Source organism: Amblyomma americanum, chromosome 3, assembly GCF_052857255.1.
Source record: "Amblyomma americanum isolate KBUSLIRL-KWMA chromosome 3, ASM5285725v1, whole genome shotgun sequence".
NCBI lineage: Eukaryota > Metazoa > Arthropoda > Arachnida > Ixodida > Ixodidae > Amblyomma > Amblyomma americanum.
This window is the reverse complement of record NC_135499.1, coordinates 75,236,893-75,256,939: the sequence shown is the minus strand read 5'-3', so window position 1 is coordinate 75,256,939 and position 20,047 is coordinate 75,236,893. Positions and strand designations below refer to the sequence as shown.

At 46.7% G+C, this 20,047-nt stretch overlaps 1 protein-coding gene across 1 annotated transcript in view; it reads left to right on the top strand.

Annotated features, from left to right (window-relative positions):
- LOC144123835 (uncharacterized) overlaps positions 1-20,047 on the top strand; it is a 92,620-nt gene that overhangs the window by 31,575 nt on the left and 40,998 nt on the right. The window contains exons 7-8 of the mRNA XM_077656574.1: positions 1,334-1,429; positions 5,699-5,835. Coding sequence (XP_077512700.1) covers positions 1,334-1,429; positions 5,699-5,835 — 233 coding nt within the window. The remainder of the gene's footprint in view (positions 1-1,333; positions 1,430-5,698; positions 5,836-20,047) is intronic.

Below are 20,047 nucleotides of genomic sequence, written 5' to 3'. Positions count from 1 at the left end.
ACATACCGAGGAATTAAAATTTAATAAACTTTCCACCAGGCGATTCAAACTCGTGAGATCCTTGCAGAAAAGGACAGGTTGCCACCGTTTTGCAGTAAATGGCGCTTTTGCTTAGCATCTGAGATGTGCGCCAAAAATCGGCGTCGACGCATGCTTTCTACTCGTGACATCTACCGGGGACGGCGGCACCTCTATTTCATTTCTTGTTCCTTTATAGCTTATTAATGTTGCATTTTCGTTGAGAGTTGTCTCTTTGTGATTAGAACGTGGTGCGCTATCGTTACACACCAACTTCAATTTTTCCACAGTGTCTCTTTATGCCTAGCAGAAAGGTTTAATCTGACCTTGAGGTCCACATTGGTAGGTACCACTTTGGGAAGCAGGAAGAAAGGACCCTCAGTAGGAGGACGCACTTTCGCAGTGCCAACAAGTAGCCGCGGACAGGGCGTCTCTTTTGTAAGCAAATTCTATCTTCACACAGTACAATTACTGTCCCCGGTTAAGCACTTAGAGCTTCTTGGATTCCTTCCCACAAAATCATTTTAAGCCCCTCCGCCATCTGCTTGTGAGTCCGTGCTTTTTTAAACTTCCAAAGTTTCACGTTTTACAACCATTTCCGTTTTTGTACAAGTCACTTGAATACGAGGCATTGCGAATGTAATCTTTCATAAACTGGTTTCGCACACATGGTATCAAGGACGCACAGCCAACGCATGATCAAAAAACCATCTCACTGTTGCTACACATTCACAGCGCCCACTGATTTGAAGCAGTCTGCTTTGTCAGTTTTCCGCATGTCTGTAATTAACAGGCGATTAACCGTATAGTTCATAGTACTATGGTTCATTGCACTGAACCTGAAAAGTATTTTTCTGTCGAATGTACGTATCATATGCTAATTCAATGTGTGATGTTGGCGTTAGTTTGTGGGGCGTCGAGAGAAAGTTTATTTGTGCGGCGATATTTTAGTTGGAACTTCTATTACATTTACAAAAACAGCTTGCACGTTCAGTGCCACACTAAAGTCAACTGTAAGAACAGAGAAATTAATCTCTGATGAGTAAAGTTAGCCTGAAATCTAAAAAGAGTAACTGACATTTCCCTAAGTGCATATCGCGTAAGAACAGTGACGCATTGGAACATTTATAAATAATGCAGAAACGCATCTTTACATCTTGTATTGTATACCCCATGTTTTTTTTGTGTTTAAAGGCAAAAAGAACACGTAACGCGAGGTGCTTGTCGAAGTGGGCACTCAAAAAAGAAGCAAAAATGTCGTGGCCGTGGACGTGCTGCTTTCAGATAATGTGTCTTGTGTGCGTACTTCTTTCAGGAGCGAGGCAAAATGACTGGCACTGAGACTGACAGCACGCTTGATGTTAGCCAACTGCCGACAGGAAGTGCAGCTCCAGCGGCAGCAACTCAAAAGGTACCGGCCATTCTAGGAACAAAAGCAAGCCGCCGGGAGTGTGTACATGCTGACTAACGTGTAGTGGCTGGGATTTATTTAGGTTTTTCCAAGGACACCATAAAGGACGGTTGCATGATTGGTGGCATCTGAAAAGTGGTGCTAAGAAAAATAAATATGAGCGGTCATGGTCGTTTTCGACGGTGGATTTTAAACGGGAGCGGTCGGTTATCGCAGCAATTTAAGCTGAAGAGACACAGTAGAATGATAGGTTAGTGTTACGTGATATCAAATATGTGATTTTTATAGAATGAATTTCTATGCGTGGTTACAGATTCACACAAGAAGTTTGCTAAGGCTACGTAGGTGAGGATCAAAGACCCGTTTCACATGCTGAGAATTTCACCATCCGGCACTGTGAATTCGTTCGGTCTACGGCTGGATAGGGCCGTCGCTCTTGCCGAAGACGGCCTGCGAACGATTTCCAGCCGGTTGGAATTCATTCGCTGCGTCGGTGTGTTCGCTCTGCGACTCACCAATAGGGAGCATCCTCTGCTTGGCTCTCCTCCAGGCTTGGGTTTGGCCATCATGTACTTTTCGAATAATTCCTAACTGTTTACTTTAATAAAAATATACGAAATGTTACTCTATCTATAAGTGCGCATGACGACAACAACATAAACGCACTCCATGGTACCTTCTGTCTAAAACTGCGCATGACTACAACCACATAAACATATTCCATGTTGCATTCGGCCCCGTTTATTCACAGGTTGCATAAGCAGACATCTAGCAACCCCGCTGCCATAACGGAACGAATTGGCAGGTTGTGCGTTGCATGTGCAAGGACTGAGCGGCAATCGCATTGCGGCATCAGCGGCGCCACCGAATTCGCGGTTTCGGTGCGGCAAAATTCGCAGCATGTGAAACGGGCCAAACACGGTACAAGCACTGGCAAAGTTTGGACACAATAGGGACATAAGGCGAGTAGCTGAAGAGAAGGGGCCGCCAGGGACCGGTTACTGCTTGGATGGCCTGCACCATTACAACAGTTTGAAGCTTGCAGCGTTAATATTGATTAGCGAGAAATATGAATACCAAGATATCTGAATGAGCCAGAGGGTATTACGGGATTATGGTATTAGTAATAAGTGGTCTTGACATTGTTGCCACGACTATGAAAGGAGATCAGTATGGCCTTGTTCACGTTAGGTGAGGTAAGCCATACATCATACCATGCTCAATGGTGAGCACGCTATTTCGGAGAGCGGTAAGATCAGAGCAGGAGGTTATCCGTTTATTGAGCAGGCGATCTGCTGCAGAATATGGAATATTGAAAGTGAGGTTAACAAGGAAGTCATTTATATGAATAGGAAGAATAAAACTTCAAGTACGGTGCCCTGAGCTAAGCAAGAGTGCACTCAGGTCAATGGCAATGAGTGAGAGCTGAAACGAATTGTCGAAAATCAGTAGAGAATGGATCCTGTTGAATAAAGGGAGATGGAAGTTGACGCACATTGATTGTAAGTTCATCGTAACTACCACTGTCTTCCCTCAATACTTTTATTGCGTTAGTATTACGTGCTCACAATATTACCGTCTGGTGTTGTGTCATGCTGCCGCCTTGCAGAAAGCCTACGCCTCCTACTCTGCCATTCACAATCCTCCACCCAGCACCAAATAACCAATACATCACTCAACTCCAACCTGCAGAAGGGCCTACCCATCACCCATTCACTCACTTGCATCCTCCAGATGTCTCCGCCCACAAGAAGCTCACGCAGGACTGGGACGTAAAAGCGACAGCGAAATACAATTCAAAGCCGCAACGTAAAGGTTTTCATTGTAACCGCGAAGCTTATGGTTTATGGGAGTTTAACGTGCCAAAGTGACTCACGTTATCAGGGACGCCGTAGAGCAGGGCTCCGGAAATTTCAAAACACCTGTGGTTTTTAACGTGCACTGACATCCCTCAGTACACGAGCCTCTAGAATTTCGCTTCCATCGAAATTAGACCGCCACGGCCGGGATCAAACTAGCGTCTTACGGGTCAGCGACCGATTGCCACAAACGCTGAGCCACCGTGGCGGCTTGAAACAGCGAAGTGTAGAAAGAGCACTGCTAAAGCATATTTGGCGCAGCAAATCGTACGATCGACTGTGATTGTTTCTGTGGTGCTTATTCAATCTTTTTTTAAGCGAAAATTTCTACTGCGCTATTGAAAGCAGTCCTCGTGAAGGCCGGAAAATGACTTGAACGACGTTCAGCCCAACCACGCTAGCCGTGTAAGATCATAAGCGGTACAGTTATGGTGTCGAACCCTTGACCTTGGCTCATGGTTTAGTTGACCTTTGACACTGGGTGGCCTTTTGGTTGACCTTTGATCCTAAGAGTATCTAATGGGGTGAAGTGAAGCGATGTGATGACATCTGATGGAGGTGCCCTAAGACCATGTGATATATCATGTCATCCCCACGTGGTCGTGTGATTATATATAGAACGGCTGTGGCAAGCGTACAGCGGAGCTCCCATGGACGCGCCTCAGACGCTTAGCAATCGTCCTTGCTTTTCGCAGAATTCGAGGCTTAGCCAAGTTAAGCCAGTGCCAGTTTTTTCTTTTTTTGTGATTTCCGCGCTAACTGCGGTGTAATTTTTTCGTTTATGATAGCTATGATCTAACATGATTTGGCGTGGCAGCGTTGGTCGTTGCTTACTTAGGTAGAGCGGCGGTGTAGGGGACAGTAGAGAAAAGAGCGACACAGGGCGAAACTCAGAATTTTGCCATTTAGTGCCGTCTAACTTTGAAAATTCAGATCTATAAATTTAATATGTTTCTGATAGAATTTGTCTTCTATGCACTACATTTGAAACAAAGAGTGACGAGATAGGTGACTTTTAAATGGCGAGCTAACTTGCGGATTGAGCCTTAATGAACGAGTGCGGCCGAACAGACGTGAACTTCTGCAAGCAGCATTTTTGAAAACTGTCCAGCTTAGTCGACCTGGCGCTTTATAATAACGAAAGCAGTTAGTTATTGCTTTGCCGACCTGGCGCCCTATAATAATGAAAGTAGTCAGTTATTGCAACTTGTTACTGATCTTATCATTTCCAAAGTTTAGGAATTCTTGCGCCTGTGGTCCCCAGAGAACTTACTTTGCAGCAGGCTACATGAGAGGCCAACCCGACATTATGGTGCTCGGGAAGGACTAAAGTAATGACAATGGACGTAATACTTCTTCTAAACCTCTATCCTTCTTTTTTAGCACTTTAAGATAGTGCAAGTGTAGAAATAGAAAATACTTTTTGCCGACTTGCGCGCAGAAAGCAAATAAATCTCTATAGGGACGCGGGAAACGCTGGTGCCACCAAGCGTTTTTTTCACCACAATTGGGAAACAATTAGCACTAAACGGAATAAGAGAATGAAAATCAGATATCAAAAGTTTAGCGAACTTCAGCGCCGCACACTGCCCGGTAGATAAGAACAGCTCGTATCACAACATAGTGATACAACGGGGTGTGGGCAAAATGCGACATTTGCAAATATGAAATACCATTAACTTTTACTGTGCTGCCATTTAGCTAAGTTTCTATATTTGTTGGGCGTATGTCCATAACGCTAGGAAACGCTTCGGAAATATTTGTTTGAGACACATTAATAACAATAAAACTATCAATTTCAAAACAGTGCAGGGTATTGCCTTACGCTCTCCTACATGTAGCGTGATTTGACGATATCATCTCTGATTTCTCTTATCTGCCGCTGTTCAGCTCCATGTATGGTGACTTGCATTTCGCCCAGCAAAAGCACTGATCATTGGAATCCCGTTTCGCATTTCGTCCTTTCATCAGCCCTCCAAAAAAGGCGCGCATCACTGGAGGAGCTTTGTTCTGTGGGCAAAAAAAAAGGCTTACTACAAAAATGCCTCTGTCCTGTACGAAGTCACCGCTGGTTGAAAACCCCATGAGGTCTAATAAATCCGTAGCCGTTAACAACTGTGTCTTCAAATTATATATCTCAATTTGAAACGTGAAATTCCACAATTTACAATTTACATCTATGAACAAAAATCATAAAACAGGCTTCGCCCTACAGGGTTCATATCAAGCCGTTTTCATGTAGATAAATTGGCAAAGGCAACCTGCAGCGACATGAATGACCCTCATATGAAGATATTCGTAGTTGACATCACTTGCAGTAAAACACTTCACCCTTCGAAGTATAGTCCATGGGCTTCACGACAACGTACTGTAGTGTGCTGATGTCTCACATCCATCTTTTCTTTTCCAGTTCTTCAACTGGTTGCTGTTTTTTCAAAAACTGTTCCCTAACACCGGAGGATTTACCTTCACTGATAACACCAAAATCACGGTGCGCGACTACGCAATTCTCGCCAATACTATGAACTTCATCCATAGCAAGCCACGGTGAGAATTACCTATGTTACTGACCAAATCCATCATTCTATGTCGTCTCCGCTATCTTAGTTATTTTTTTTATGGGGGTTTATCGTCCCAAGGCGACCAAGGCCATGAGGGACACGATAGCGGAGGGCTCCGGAAATTTTGACCACCTGGGGTTCTTTAGCATGTACTGACATCACACCGTGCACGGGCCTGTAGAAGTTCGCCTCCGTCGAAATTCGACGGCGGCGGCCGGCATCGAACCAGTGTATTTCAAGTCAGCAGCAGAGCGCCATAACAGCTGAGCCAGAGCGGCGGCCTCTCTCTTAGTTTCGTCATGGCGTAAAAGCCTTGCAGTTGTAGTATAAGTATTCTCTGAGAGAGCCAGTATCCATTGTAGGGAGGTCTTGTTCCCTTCAAACGCACTCCACCAGCTATGGTTGGTCAGCGACAGTGACATCAGTGCGCCGTCGTTTCCGTGGAAATGCGGTGGAACTAAGTATGCGTTAAGCCTTTCGGACGAATCCCACTGCCTTACAATGTGTAGAAGTACAGGGAGATCACCACAGTGCATTAACCGGGCTAGTCCAGAGGAAGAATTTCGCCTTTGCTATCTCGCATTTACAATCTTGCAATTGACTGTGGGTTTATTGTCAGCAGAATGAAAACTGCACAAGTGTCTGTAAACTATAAAGGAGCGACCGAAACGCATCATAATATGACACGCCGATTTAACTACTCCCTGAATTTTGCAAGAGACTGTAAAGGCTGCTTATTCACGAACAAGCAAGTATGGCAAACACAAAGGAATTAATATAAGTCGCAATTTGGTTTCAGGACTGCTAAACCCCCCGAAACAGCGCTATTAAGGATGGTAGAAATTACGCTGAACTATAGTAATGAGAGCTTGTATATTGATTAAGCTTAAATAATCCGATTCTTTTTAACAAACACCTAATGTATTGCATTCATGGCAAACCACTCAGATTGCTTGAGGACTGCTTCCAAACCATAAGTCGGTCGGTGACTGTGGATAATTAGCTTTCATCGCTTTTCGCTGTCAGTGGTGGTATTCCAGAAGAGAGTGTACCAGGACGCCGTTTATTTACTGAATACATAAATTCTATTGCAAGTAGAGACCCTTTCATTGATTTGGTAATATACGCCGATGATATCACATTATTTCTTTCCGGTCCTAAACTTCACGATTTAAGTATGAAATGTAATTACCTGCTCACTAAGTTATTAAAATGGTCAATGATAAAAAAAGATAAATCTTACAAAGAACAAGGCTATCATATTTCGCGCAAAAAAAAATTGGTAATTCCAAATTGCATGCTCTACATTGAAGACCAACAAATAGAAATTTTTCGTGACAGCTGACGCTGTGGCTACATATGTTACGTTATTTCAACTGGGATGCCCAAGGTCACAACCTCTGCAAAGGCTCTCTTCCGTCTTCGGGGACCTGACGGGATTAAGTTGAATCGTACCTTTCTAATGGAAATTACGAATTTATTACGTATTTTTCTCACCTTAACTACAGCTGTTTGGTATGGGCCAGAATGACTAAAACAGACTCATATAAGGTTCTTTTAATAGAAAATTGTTCCAATAGCAACCAAAGATTATTCCCGAACTACTTGCAAACGAATAACACTGCCCGCTTTGATCACTTAAAATTTTTTTTGTTATCTCAAAAATGTTTTCTGCGCCATCCCCTAACCAGATTTATTGTACTGTGGCCTCTTTGGGCATGCATCACGTTACCATGCACACAATAAGTGTTAATACATGGGAGGCACCACGTTTTTGCTCTAATTAGAAATTACGAGGTCTAGTAACCTGGTTTGGTTTATAGGGGTTTAACGTCCCAAAGCAACTCAGGCTATGAGAAGAAGGATGGAAAGTTGGGCTAGTTGGTAACAGTTCATGGTGGGTGGAACAGCGCGAACAGTGTCTGTGTCTTCTCTTCTCGTCTATCGTATGTTCGCGCTGTTCCACCCACCATGATCAGGCTATGAGAGACGCCGTAATGAAGGGCTCCGGAAATTTCGACCACCTGGGGTTCTTTAACGTGCACTGACATCGCACAGTACACGGGCCTCTAGAATTTCGCCTCCATCGAAATTCGACCGCCGCGGCCGGGATCGAACCCGCGTCCTTCGGGCCGGCAGCCGAGCCCCATAACCACTCGGCCACCGCGGCGGTAGGTCTAATAACCTCTCCCCTGTTCTGTCCCCTGTTCTATACACATAGCAAATAACCAAGAGGATATGAAATTAAGCTGCGAAAATATTTATTTCAAACGCTATGTTATGCATCTACTTCAGATAGTGAATTTTTGCCTAATGGTTACTAATAATTTTTTCGACACATATATATATATATACGACAGGTTCAGTGTTTTCTTTTGTTTGTTCCATTTAGTGAAAATAAGGTTACGGTCAGAATGTACATGTGTTGAATGTTTTCTTTAATGATTGTGAGTAATGCATGCGTGAGTGATTTGTAAGTTTCCTGTGTAACTCCTGTGCTACTGTTTGTAGAGGTTTCCTGGTCGCAGTCAAGCTACACAGAGAGTTATAGGTAGCAAACCCTCAATTTATACCTGTAAAATCAACTTAATGCATCAGCATTAACGGCGTCAGTGCAAGCAGAAATGGTCACCATCGTCTGTCGGTAGCCTCTGGAAGGTGGTCCACCTCCCACAGTCAACCTGCCCAGCGGTGGTGGGGGTCGTGGCGTAAATTACCCTTACACTGTCCTGTCTGGAATTGCTCCGCTTGAGTTACTGATTCAAGAGATCGCGTTACTCCCACTTACCCATGAGACCAGTGTCCTCTAAAAACTTCAGCAGTGCTCGTGATTGTAATCGTCGCTTAGTTCTGGGGCACACAGGTTACACGATGCGTGAGACGTCCTCCATGGATACGTTCAGTCTCCTCAGGCTTTCCAGGAGTATCTCACGCTCGGCACAAAAATTCGGGCACACTAAAACAAAATGGTTCGCATCACCCACAACACCACAATGTACACACATAGGAGAGGTGGCGCAGTGAACCTTGTGCAACCAATACGGCGTATAGACAAAGTTCGTGCGCACTCGATACAAAGAGTGGCTCTGTCGCACGACAAGCCTCACGTTACCGAAGGAAGCTGCAAACCTGGCAAAAATTCAGAAAAGTGTTTCACCACTAGCTGCCTAGCGAAGTTTTTGTCCTTTAGGACAGCCACGAAAGGATAAGACCTGGCATCTTGAGCCAGATCTGCCGTTGTGTTACCAGCGACTCCCACATGAGATGTTAGCCACTGGAACCAAACTTGAAATCCTTTCAAATGTAGCTTCCTCAGCCAAGTAAGAACACAGAGGCTAAATTTATCATCGGGTGTCCCTCGTCACAGGCGCTGTAGTGCAGTCTTTGAATCGAACTGAATGACGAGTCTGTCGTCTGCAGAATGAGAGACGTTTAAGCGACCTTGCAATGGTCAATTAATCTGCCCAAGTCGACGACACAACCCTTTTTTTAATTGCCCAGCCCAAGATATGTCAAAGTCCGGCATAAAAAATGCAGCTGAGCAGGACTGTCATGCCTGCTCACAGAACCATCAGTGTAAACATTGTAGACGATGTTAAGGTGTTCCAGAACCAAGGATCTTGCTTCAGCCAGAGGTAGCAATCGGTTTGTGCTTAGGCCTGGGATTTCGAGGCGGCAGTATATGTGGTCATAAAACTATGGCGTGTCCTGCTGACACCTTCATCCCGTGGGTGACCTACCCACAGTGCTTAGGTTGCCAAAGGCGGTAGCGAGATTACTTTGGGTCCTAGCTCGTATACAAAGCAGCACCTGACCTGTCCGGGTCGCTCCGATGCGAACTAATTGTGGAAGCAGTTTTTTGGAGGCGTAAAGACGTTACGGAAGGCAACGGGCTTCTTATACGACCTTGCTAAAAGAAGCCAGGCGTGGAACTCTGAGCCCAGTCTTTTTGAGACTTTCCTGTTGGTGATCGAAAGGCGCTTATATTGGCTGTCTGACGACGACAGAAAATACGGAGAGTAAATAATCCTGCAGGTGCCAATAGCTTAATGCAGCTTTAACACTGTTGAAGGGCCACTGCCCTACGTCGCACCTGCGAAACATTACACTGCGTTTAGCGTTGGCAGCTAGGAGGAGGCAATGCTGTCCACCACTCTCTTCCACATCAGACGTCAGTCAAGGATGACGCCGAGGAACCTTGCGTGGTATGCCTGTCGATTTTGGGTTTCTTGCATTCGTAGCTCTAAGCGTAGTTAGGATTGCAAACGGGGGCTGGAAGGGGCAAAGTTTATTGACAAAGGCAGAGAGTGAGTTTAAAGGGAAGTCATGGAGACATTACGCATAAAGAAAGGTGGGCCCAGATGCATAAGCATTTCGTCGGTTAAATTCAGCGTCCGGGAACTAGATTTCTTTAAATGGCCATGTGTAGATCATGTACGTTATTCGGTGATATTATCGTGTTTCCTAATTTTTTCATACCTTGTTCTTGGAGCAGTTATGCACTGGCGTTCATATATAAATATTATCTTGATTCTGCACATATTTTTTCCTGTTGGCTTGTTCCGGCTGTGATAATGTACTGTGAACGACAATGTACTGGCCTACAATGTGTTTTTTTTCGCAATAAACTCGGTAGTAGGCGCTCTTTCTATCTCTCTGTCTTCCTCTGTTCTTTTGCGCCATTGAAATTTATCTCCTCTATCGGTCCGGCAAAGTCGGCACGAATCCGCGATCCCGCGTGTGGGACAAGTTGACTGCTTGCGCTGACTTAGGCATTGGCATGTTTTGGACGCAATTTGGGCAGCGGGCTGACAGCCCTTCATTATCGCGGTCTAGTGGCGGGCCCAAAAATTTTACCTTGCCACGGACTTCATTTCCGACGAGCCTTAGTTGGTCTCCTGCAACAGCTTCAAAAGTCGGTGCCGAGCTCTTTCGGGTACAACTACGCGATGCCCCCAGTAAGCTAGACCGTGGTCTACAGACAGCTATAGCTTACGTTTAAAAAAGGCCGTACAATAGCTTCCAGCTCTTTCAAGCTTTTGGGTGAGCCATGCAGTATGTAGTGCTTGACCGCATATGCTGTGTGGGTCAGTGGACCATAGTTGCTGCTCTTCCTGTGTTGTGATCACACTGTCGTCGAAGTGTTTGAGAGCAAGGGCATATTCTGCTGGCTTACCCACTCTGTAGACTGCAGTGACAGTTTGCTGATGGCGTCTAAGTAGAGCAGTTGTTTTGCCGTCGCGTAATGCAGCTTGTAGCTGTAGCCTCCTAAGTACAGTGCCCAGCGTTGGATACCCGCAGCAGCCAGCGGTGGCGTCCGGCGGTCAGACGGGAGCAAACTCAGGAGGGGATGATGGCCCGTCAGAAGGGTAAATTCGGGGCCTAGATAGTAATCACGGAACCTTGTGACGCCAAACAACCGAGCAAAGGGCTCTTTCTCCAGATGAGAATAGTTCTTTTCAGCGGCTGACAATGCGGTGCCAAAAACCTAAGGGCCCGGGTGTGCTCTCAATCATGTGCAAAAGCGCTGTGCCTACACCATACGGGGAAGCATCACATTCTAGCTTCAACTCTTTCGACGTATTCAAGTGCACGATGAATTGAGCTTCCTTAAGCTTTTGTTGGCTTTGTAGAAGGCAGCTTCCTGCTGCCATCCCCACTGTCATTTCGTACCCTTCTTCAAAGGTTTCTTGAGCGGCTAAAGTGGTGAAGACATGCTTGACTTGGTAGCAGCAGTGACAACCTCAAAGACATTTAACGTGCTCCCCTGCTTCCTTCTGCAGGTTAGTACTGATCGCACTTGTCAAGCTGCACGAACTGCCCGACATCCGCCTACAAAGCAGCACGTGCCCTTATGCACGATCATCGACCGTATCGGAGACAACCGGCGCCACGAGGCGTAGTTTGTTAGCGGCGCTCGTGATCGTCAGCATCGGTTCCGATCACCCTGCTAAGCTGCACGGACCGTCCGACATCCGCCTACACGACATCATCGGAGGCAACCGGCGCCAGGAGGCGTTATTCGTCAGCGGCGCCAGCGATCGTTAGCATTGGATACGGCGGGAAGCCAAAGACTACATAAGGAGCATTCGCTGGCCGGCCTGGTCACTTGGCAGCAGCACCGACAGCCTGAAAGACACACCTAACGAGCTCCCCTGTTTCCTTCTGCAGGTTAGTACTGGTACACTTAATGTTTTTTGTCACTGCTGCTGCCAGGTTGACGTGCACTACTTGTGTGGGGTGGAATGGCAAAAGGAAATCGCGAAATCGAGAGGAATTCCGTAATGAGATCCTGAAAATTAAAGAAGATTTACGAAAAGAACTGAAGACTTCATTTTAAACAAGCGAACACGGCCTGCAGAATGAAATCCGGGAGGTAAAAAAGGAACTGACTAGCAGCATTGAGTATACACAGAATGGTTTTGAGGACCCGCAGAAAAAGCTGGAGCTTGAAATAGTAAAAAACTCAAAGCTAATGAGACAAAATCGGGAGCCTAGTTCCCGTTGTGCTGCCTTGGAAAAAAAATCTCGGGACGTTGAGATACGACTGGTGTAAACTGAAAAATACTCTCGAAACATGAATATTGAAATCAAAGGTCTCCCAGACAATGAAGATGAAAATATCGCTTTGATCCAGTCAACGCTTGTGGATGCATTAAATGAACCTATAACTAGCTTGGATGTTGAAGCTGCGCACCGTGTTCCCACTCAAAGTTCTGGCAAATCTAACATTGTGGTCAGATTCAAGTCCAAGGCAAAACGTGATGTCATGCTGCAAAAAGCGAAAAAAATGCGACCGACTGTTGACGAAGTTGGACTTGAAGGCACGGATTCAGTATATGTAAATGAGCACCTCACACCAGAAACCACAAAACTGCTTGGAGCCGCATGTGCAAAGAAAAACTAAATAGCCTGGAAACACGTGTGGGCAAGAAATCGTGCTATCTACGCAAGCCAGACCGATGAGTCCAAAGTTATTCGGCTATATCTACAGGATGATTTTACCCGATTCTTTCACTTGTATCGAAGAGACGCCACTCCTCAAACCATGTGAATTAAACTACTATCTAAGAAAAAACGACAGCGGTACATGTTTGCAAGTCCTACGTTTGAACATGCAGTCCGCTCTAAATAAGACAGATGGACTAACTAATCTTTTGACAAGTCTTGCGTATTCATGTCACATAACCATGCTCTCTGAAACATGGCATCGCTTCGATACCGATGTTATTCGTATTTCCGGATACGATACATTTTTTCTTCATCCCAGCTCGAAATGTGGTTAGGGTGTTGCCCTTCTAGCAAAGGAAAACTACTCGTGCCAGGTCTTATCAAACCACTGTGTTAACGACAAGAATATCGAGATGTTTACAGTCCAATCTGCCCGGAAAAACTTTACCGTTGTCTATCGGCCACAAGATAAAATGATGATGATGAAAAAAGGCAATTTAATCTACTTCTTTCGCATTTTTGATAGGGAAATAAAATTTTTTTCTAATCATTACCTATCCTGTATAGGAGGTGATTTTAATATAGACATGAGTACTAATAATTATGTACAACAAGAATTCCCGACCTTAATGAAAGCCGCGGGCTTCCAAAATGTCATTAATAGACCTAAACGTATAACTTCTAAATCTTCTTCCACTATCGACCTTTTCATCACGTATTATAGCGCACCTTTTACAGCGGTACGTCTTGAGGTAGGCATTGGTGACCACATCAATATTTTTTTGCTCATTAAGAAACAACCCCTTCCAACAAATACCTCAAATTATAGTCGGCAGTTAATTTCGTAAAAGAACCCCGGAACGTTTAGAGGTCGCATACAACTAGTGGATTGGTGTCCTGTTTTCTCTAACGCTGACTCCGATACTGTTTATAGTGCATTGTTGAGGCTTTTTTCACCCGTCTATCAAGAATGTTTTCCTGTCACTGAAGTATAGATGCCAAAAAAGGCTCGCAAACTTAGGATGTCCGCACGGTTTATACGACTCGTGAAAAAGAAACACAGGATGTTCGCTAAATTCATTACAACTAAGGATGCCACACTTCTGGCTCAATTTAAAGCATGTGGAATCTTGTGACCAATGAAATTAGGTTGGCTAGGACTACTGTGAAGAAGAAGATGACAACGACAAAGTAGATGACTCATGACAACGAAGAAGATGGTCCTGCGCGTCAGCCGTATTGCTGTCACCACGAGTGTCTGTGCCAGACCTGGTTGCCCTCAGACTGTTCTCGCCGCTGCTCCCACCCTCCCAGCTCTTTTCAATAACCCCGCCTTACATTTGGTGGAAGTGTCGGGTAACAGCCCTGGAATGCGCATTCGTACTGTCCCGCCACCTGCGATGGCTAAAGGCTTTCAACATCAAGCCGTGCAAATGGGCCCAGTTGTTACCTGCGCCGGCTCCCTTCGCCAACGGGACCCGGCCATCTTCAGTGGGACAGATGAGGAGGATGTCGAAGATTGGCTCACGTCTTGCAAGAGAGTGAGCAACAACAACAAATGGGACGATGCGACAAAACTAAATAACGTAATTTTTTGTCACCGGCGTGGCTAACCTCTGGAGTCGCAACCACGATTGGACATCCGAACTTGGTCTGCTTTCAAGACAACATTCTCCGAAGTGTTTGGTCGTCCTGCTGTCCGGAAACTCCGCGCCGAACAATGCTTGCGCGAAAGCTTTACCAGTTACATAGAAGATGTCATGGACCAGTGCAAGCGTATCAACCTCAACATGTCAGAAGTTGACAAGATTAAACACATTTTGAAGGGTATTGACGACGACACCTTTCAGATGCTGGTAGCGCGCGACTTGCGCACCGTTGCTGAAGTAGCCACCCTCTGCCAAATCTTCGAGGAGCTGCAGAAGCAGAGGCTCCTGACTCGACGTCATCCCGACAGGTTGAGTCGCTTGCTGGACTGACGCCAGTACCTGACACCTCATCGCTGCTGTAACAAATCAAAGACATTGTTCGGGAAGAAGTGGCGCGTCAGCTTTCTCTTCTTCCTAGCCCCATAGAGCGAGTTCCACATTTGGCTCCGGCTCATCGAAACGCCATCCGAGAGCATTTTGCCGAGGCTCTTCCACCCGCCCATCCGCCACCACCTGTCGCCGCCACCACTATGTGCCGACGTAGTCGCCCAGACGCCGCCCCCTACAGCCCCTCCGCTGACATACGCGGACGTCATCGCCAGAACTTGACCGCCTACGAATTCTTTGCCTACAATACCTGCGCGAGCGGTGGCTCCTTCTCTTCGACCGGCTCCGCGAGTCGGCAATCCCTGGCGCAAAATCGACAGCCGGCCTATCTGCTGCAATTGCGGCTTGCCTGGTCAAGTGGCCCGGCTTTTCCATCGTCGTCTCCTAGTCTACCCGCCACCTCCTCCAGCTCCCGCGTACTGGCATTCCACGAGGGAGTACTCAGGACCTGCTGAGCCGCCGTCCAGTCGTCCCCTTTCTCCTCACCGTTCGGCCCTTTCTAGACGCCGTTCACCTTCACCCAGGCGCCGCTCCGTTTCTCCTATGTGACGTCGCCCCAATACCCCTCAGGAGGAAAACTTGGTGCCGCAGTTCCTGAGGCGAGAACTGCGTCCCCGTCAAACATTCCAAGGCCTCGCATATCCCCTGCTAATCTGGTCGAAATTTCTTTCGAAGGCATTTCTGTAGTGGCCCTTGTGGACACCGGTGCTGCGATTTCTGTTATGGACGAAAAGTTTTGTCGTTCGGTGAAGAAGGTAAAGACGCCGATGGCTGAACTGTCGCTGTGTACGGCCAGTGCTGAGCACATCAAGCCGTCCGCAGCGTGTACCGCTCGAATGGTGATTCAGGACTCCCTCTACACGATAGAATTCGTCATGCTGCCTTCGTGTTCCCATCCTGTTATTCTGGGCTGGGATTTCCTTTGCGGCCATGAAGCTATCATCGACAGTGCTCGAGCGGAAGTCGGGTTATCTTCTCTACCCAATCTTTTGCTGGACGCTACTCCCTCTGTTGCCTGTGTTGAAGCCCTCGCCGCCGGAGACATCGACATTCCTCCGCGCTCTTCCGTTCTTGTACACCTGTCTTGCGACTCTATCGATGACGACACTGTCCTCTTTACTCCAGGCCATACTTTGCACCGCAAGTGTCTCCCTCTGCCATACGCTGTACTGACCGTGTCCGCTGGCCTCTCGATACTTTTGTCAGTTCTCAGCTTCAGAAAGTTGCATGTTTGCTGCACTCTATTAATACCCTTTGTCCTATGTATGTACGCAAGCGAATAGTATACGTCATAGCCTACAGTGTGTTACGCTATGGTATCGGCTGCTTTCATTTCTGCTCTGCCTTTTCGCGAAAGAAAGTGAACAGCATACTGAAATCTACTCTTTAACCAGTATTGTATGGTATTGCACGAAATGATGATAGTAGCGTTTTTGAACTGTTACACATGCCTGACTTTACTCACCTTTTTTTTCTGAAACGGTAGATTTAAGAACATCTGGAAATGCGATTTTTGTACACCGTATGTTCCTGCTAGAGATCTGCGAACTGGCGCTCGTTTTCTCGTGCCTAGAGTACGAACCCGTTAAGGCGAGAGTCTTCGAAAACATTATGTTCCTTCTGTTCTTAACCGGTTACCCAAATAAATATTTTCTGCTAATTCCAAAAAGATAGTGCAAGCTTGTCTTGTGAAATTGCGTTCTTAGTTCCAGTATTCTGTTTTGATGCTATGATTTTACAACTTCTTTGTTTTCTCTCAATTTGTGTGTATTTTGCGTCGGCTCTTTTGGAATCCATTTTAATTCTCTCATTCTTTCTTTTGTTTCGCAACTTGCCTGCTCGGTGCATGAATTACATGCTGTCTGCTGCACGGCACTGCCACTCAAGCCTTCTAAGGCTTTGCAGGCCCGCATTTGTACTGGAATGAGAAAATAATTTTTTTATTTTATATTATTATTATTATTATTATTATTATTATTATTATTATTATTATTATTATTAATATTGGTCTCTAACCCATTTCCCTGCCCTACTGCTCTGCGCCTTGGTGAATGCCTCTGCGGTGTGCAGCCCATCGCATCTCTGCTCATCCGCGAGGGGACCGACTATACACCGCTCCTCGCCAAGAACGCGCTCAGCCCTCCTGCCTTTACGCCAGATGCCTCTCCTACCGAATTGTTCTTGCCCTCCATCGAGGCCGATCTTCCCACGCCGCAAAGAACACAGCTTCTCACCCTCCTTAATCAATTTCGCTCTTCCTTCGACGCTCACCAAGCTTCCTTGGGCCGAACTTCCACCGTCACCCATCGCATCTACACTGGTGCCCGTGCGCCGCCGCGGCAGCGCCCCTATCCTGTGTCTCCAACCGAGCGCCAGACTATTGCAGAGCAAGTCGAACAAATGCTTCAAAACGGCGTCATTCAGCCCTCAGTTAGCCCTTGGGCAGCGCCTGTTGTCCTTGTGAAAAAGTGTTGTCTTTCTTCTCTCTTCGTCCTTGTTTCTTGCGCTGGTACCATGTTCCATAATACTGCAAATCAACTAGCCCAGCTTTCTACCCGTAGTGAAAAAGAAAGATGACTCCATACGCTTCTGTGTCGATTACAGCCGCCTTAATAAGATAACGCGCAAGGATGTCGGTCCACTCCCGCGCATAGATGGCGCTCTGGACTGTTTGCAAGGGGCGGAACTCTTCATCCCTCTATTTACGTTCTGGGTACTGGCAGGTCCCCATAAAAGCGGCCGATCGTCCCACCGACGGGTTGTATGAATTTACTGTGATGCCATTTGGTCTTTGTAATGCCCCTGCAATCTTCGAACGGATGATGGACACCATTCTGCGTGGAATCAAGTGGCAAATGTGTCTATGCTACGTCGACGACATTGTCGTCTTTTCCTCCGACTTTGAAACAGATCTTTCCCGCCTGAAGCACGTTTTTACCTGCCTCTCTGACGCCGGCCTGCAGCTGAACTTAAAGAAATGCCGTTTTCCTACGCGTCAACTGACAATTTTAGGCCACGTTGTCTCTGTGCAAGGCGTTTGTCCCGACCCAGCCAAACTTCGCGCTGTCGCTGCCTTTCCCAAACCTACTTCCATCAAAGACCTCCGCAGCTTCTTAGGTCTGTGCTCTTACTTTCCCTGGTTTATTCACAAATTTGCTTCAATTGCTGCGCCTTTAACACAACTGCCCGCCAGTTCCGACTTCTGGATGTGGTATCCGGCGTGCGACGATGTGTAAAAAGCATTGCGCCGCTTCCTCACAGCGCCACCCATACGGCGCCATTTCGACTCGACTGCTCCTACCGAGGTCCACATGGACGCCAGGGGCGTTGGCCTTGGCGCTGTACTCGCCCAGCGCATCTGTCGTTTTGATGAATACGTTGTTGCCTACGCAAGCCGCACACTTACGAAGGCTGAATCAAATTACTCTGTCAGTGAAAAAGAGTGTTTGGCCATCGTATCGGCCGTTGCCAAATTCTGCGCGTACCTCTATGGCCCCTCTTTTGACGTTGTGACGGACCATCATGCGCTTCTTTGGCTTTCCACCTTGAAAGACCCATCCGGCCGCCTTGCCAGGTGGGTTCTTCGTCTGCAAAAATACGACATCCGCGTTGTCTATCGTTCCTGCCGCAAGCATCAAGACGCTGATGCCCTTCCCGCTGCCCACTTCCAACCGAGCTCGCCAGCCTTTCGATCTCTGTCGTCTCCCCGCCGTCGCTTCACATCAGCTAAATGCCCTCAGCGCAACGTAGCGACCCCTGGATCGCGTCTCTTCTCGACTTTCTCTCCCACCCCACAGCTGCTTCTTCCTCCCACGCTCTCCTCCGCCATGCTTCCCACAGACGTCTCATAGACGTCGCACGCTCACAGGCGCAGCCGTGCAGACGACTGTGTTGCCGGCTTCGTTTTGCCTGGTCTGGCGAGGTCTCGTTGTCCGCTGTCCGCACTAGTGCATTGTAAGATGCACGCGCCAACGCTGGCGGCGCCACCTGAAGGCAGGCGGAAGAACTAATGTGTTGCGCAGTTCCTGGTGCCATATTTTGCTCTTTAACAATTTCTTTCTGTACTGGTTTAGTCTGGCAGCTCAGGCCGATATATAACTTAAGGGGGGTAGATGGTTCAGAGGAAGAGAGGAACATAGACGGGTATCACTCAAACCGTTTACAGAAACACGAAGAGTGAAAGGAAGGCATAGATGCGGAATATGCGTTGTTTGCAACAGTAGAATAACATTTCGAGTAGACTGGGAATAATGGAAGGAAGGTCCGATTTTCTCCGTATTACTACAATTCTACAATTAATACAATCTATCAAACACATACATCTCGTCAAACGGGGAATTTTACCGACAAGTGAAAGGAACACCAATGGGAGCATCCATCTCTGACGCCATGGCCAATTTAACAATGGAACACGCCGAACAACGAGCCCTCAACTCATTCCACCGGAAACAAAGATTTTCCTCAGGTATTCGACGACTGCTTTGCCGTCATCAAAAAATTTGAGACTCAAAATTTCCTTCGTCATTTAAACTCCGTAGAACCTGACATTCAGTTCACGCTAGAGGTGGAACAAGAAAACTCCCTGCCGTTTTTGGTCATCATCGTGTCCCAAAACGACAATACCCTTCAATTTTTCGCGTACCGCAAACCAACCCACTCAGGCCGCTATCTCCACTTCTCTTCGGACCACCCAACAGTCGATAAAGCATCAGTGGTGAAGACGCTGTTCAGAAGAGTTGAGACACACTGCAGCACAGAACTTGAAAGAAAAAAAGAACAACGCACGATATTCAAAGAACTCATCATGAACGGCTACCAAATAGACTTCATTCAAAAAACCATTAGGCGTCAAAAAAACAACATTCTTCAAGAAATCAACGCACAAAAACCAACGCCACCACCAAAATATGTCACTTTACCTTATGTCGGAGGTGTCAGCGAAACCATCGCCCGAAACCTGAAAAATTCGGGTCTCCAGGTTGCGCACAAGCCCACAAACACTGTTGCGCTTTGCCTACCTGTTCCCAAAGACCGGCCGCCGAGAGAAAGAGCCCAAGGCATTGTCTACCAAATTCCATGCGCCGACTGCGACGCTAGCTACATCGGCGAAACCAAAAATTTCAAAGAAAGAATTCGGCAACAGAAAACGACGTCCGCAAATTCGCAAGAGAGCGCAATCCAGTAGCCGAACATTCCGAGGACTCCTACCAT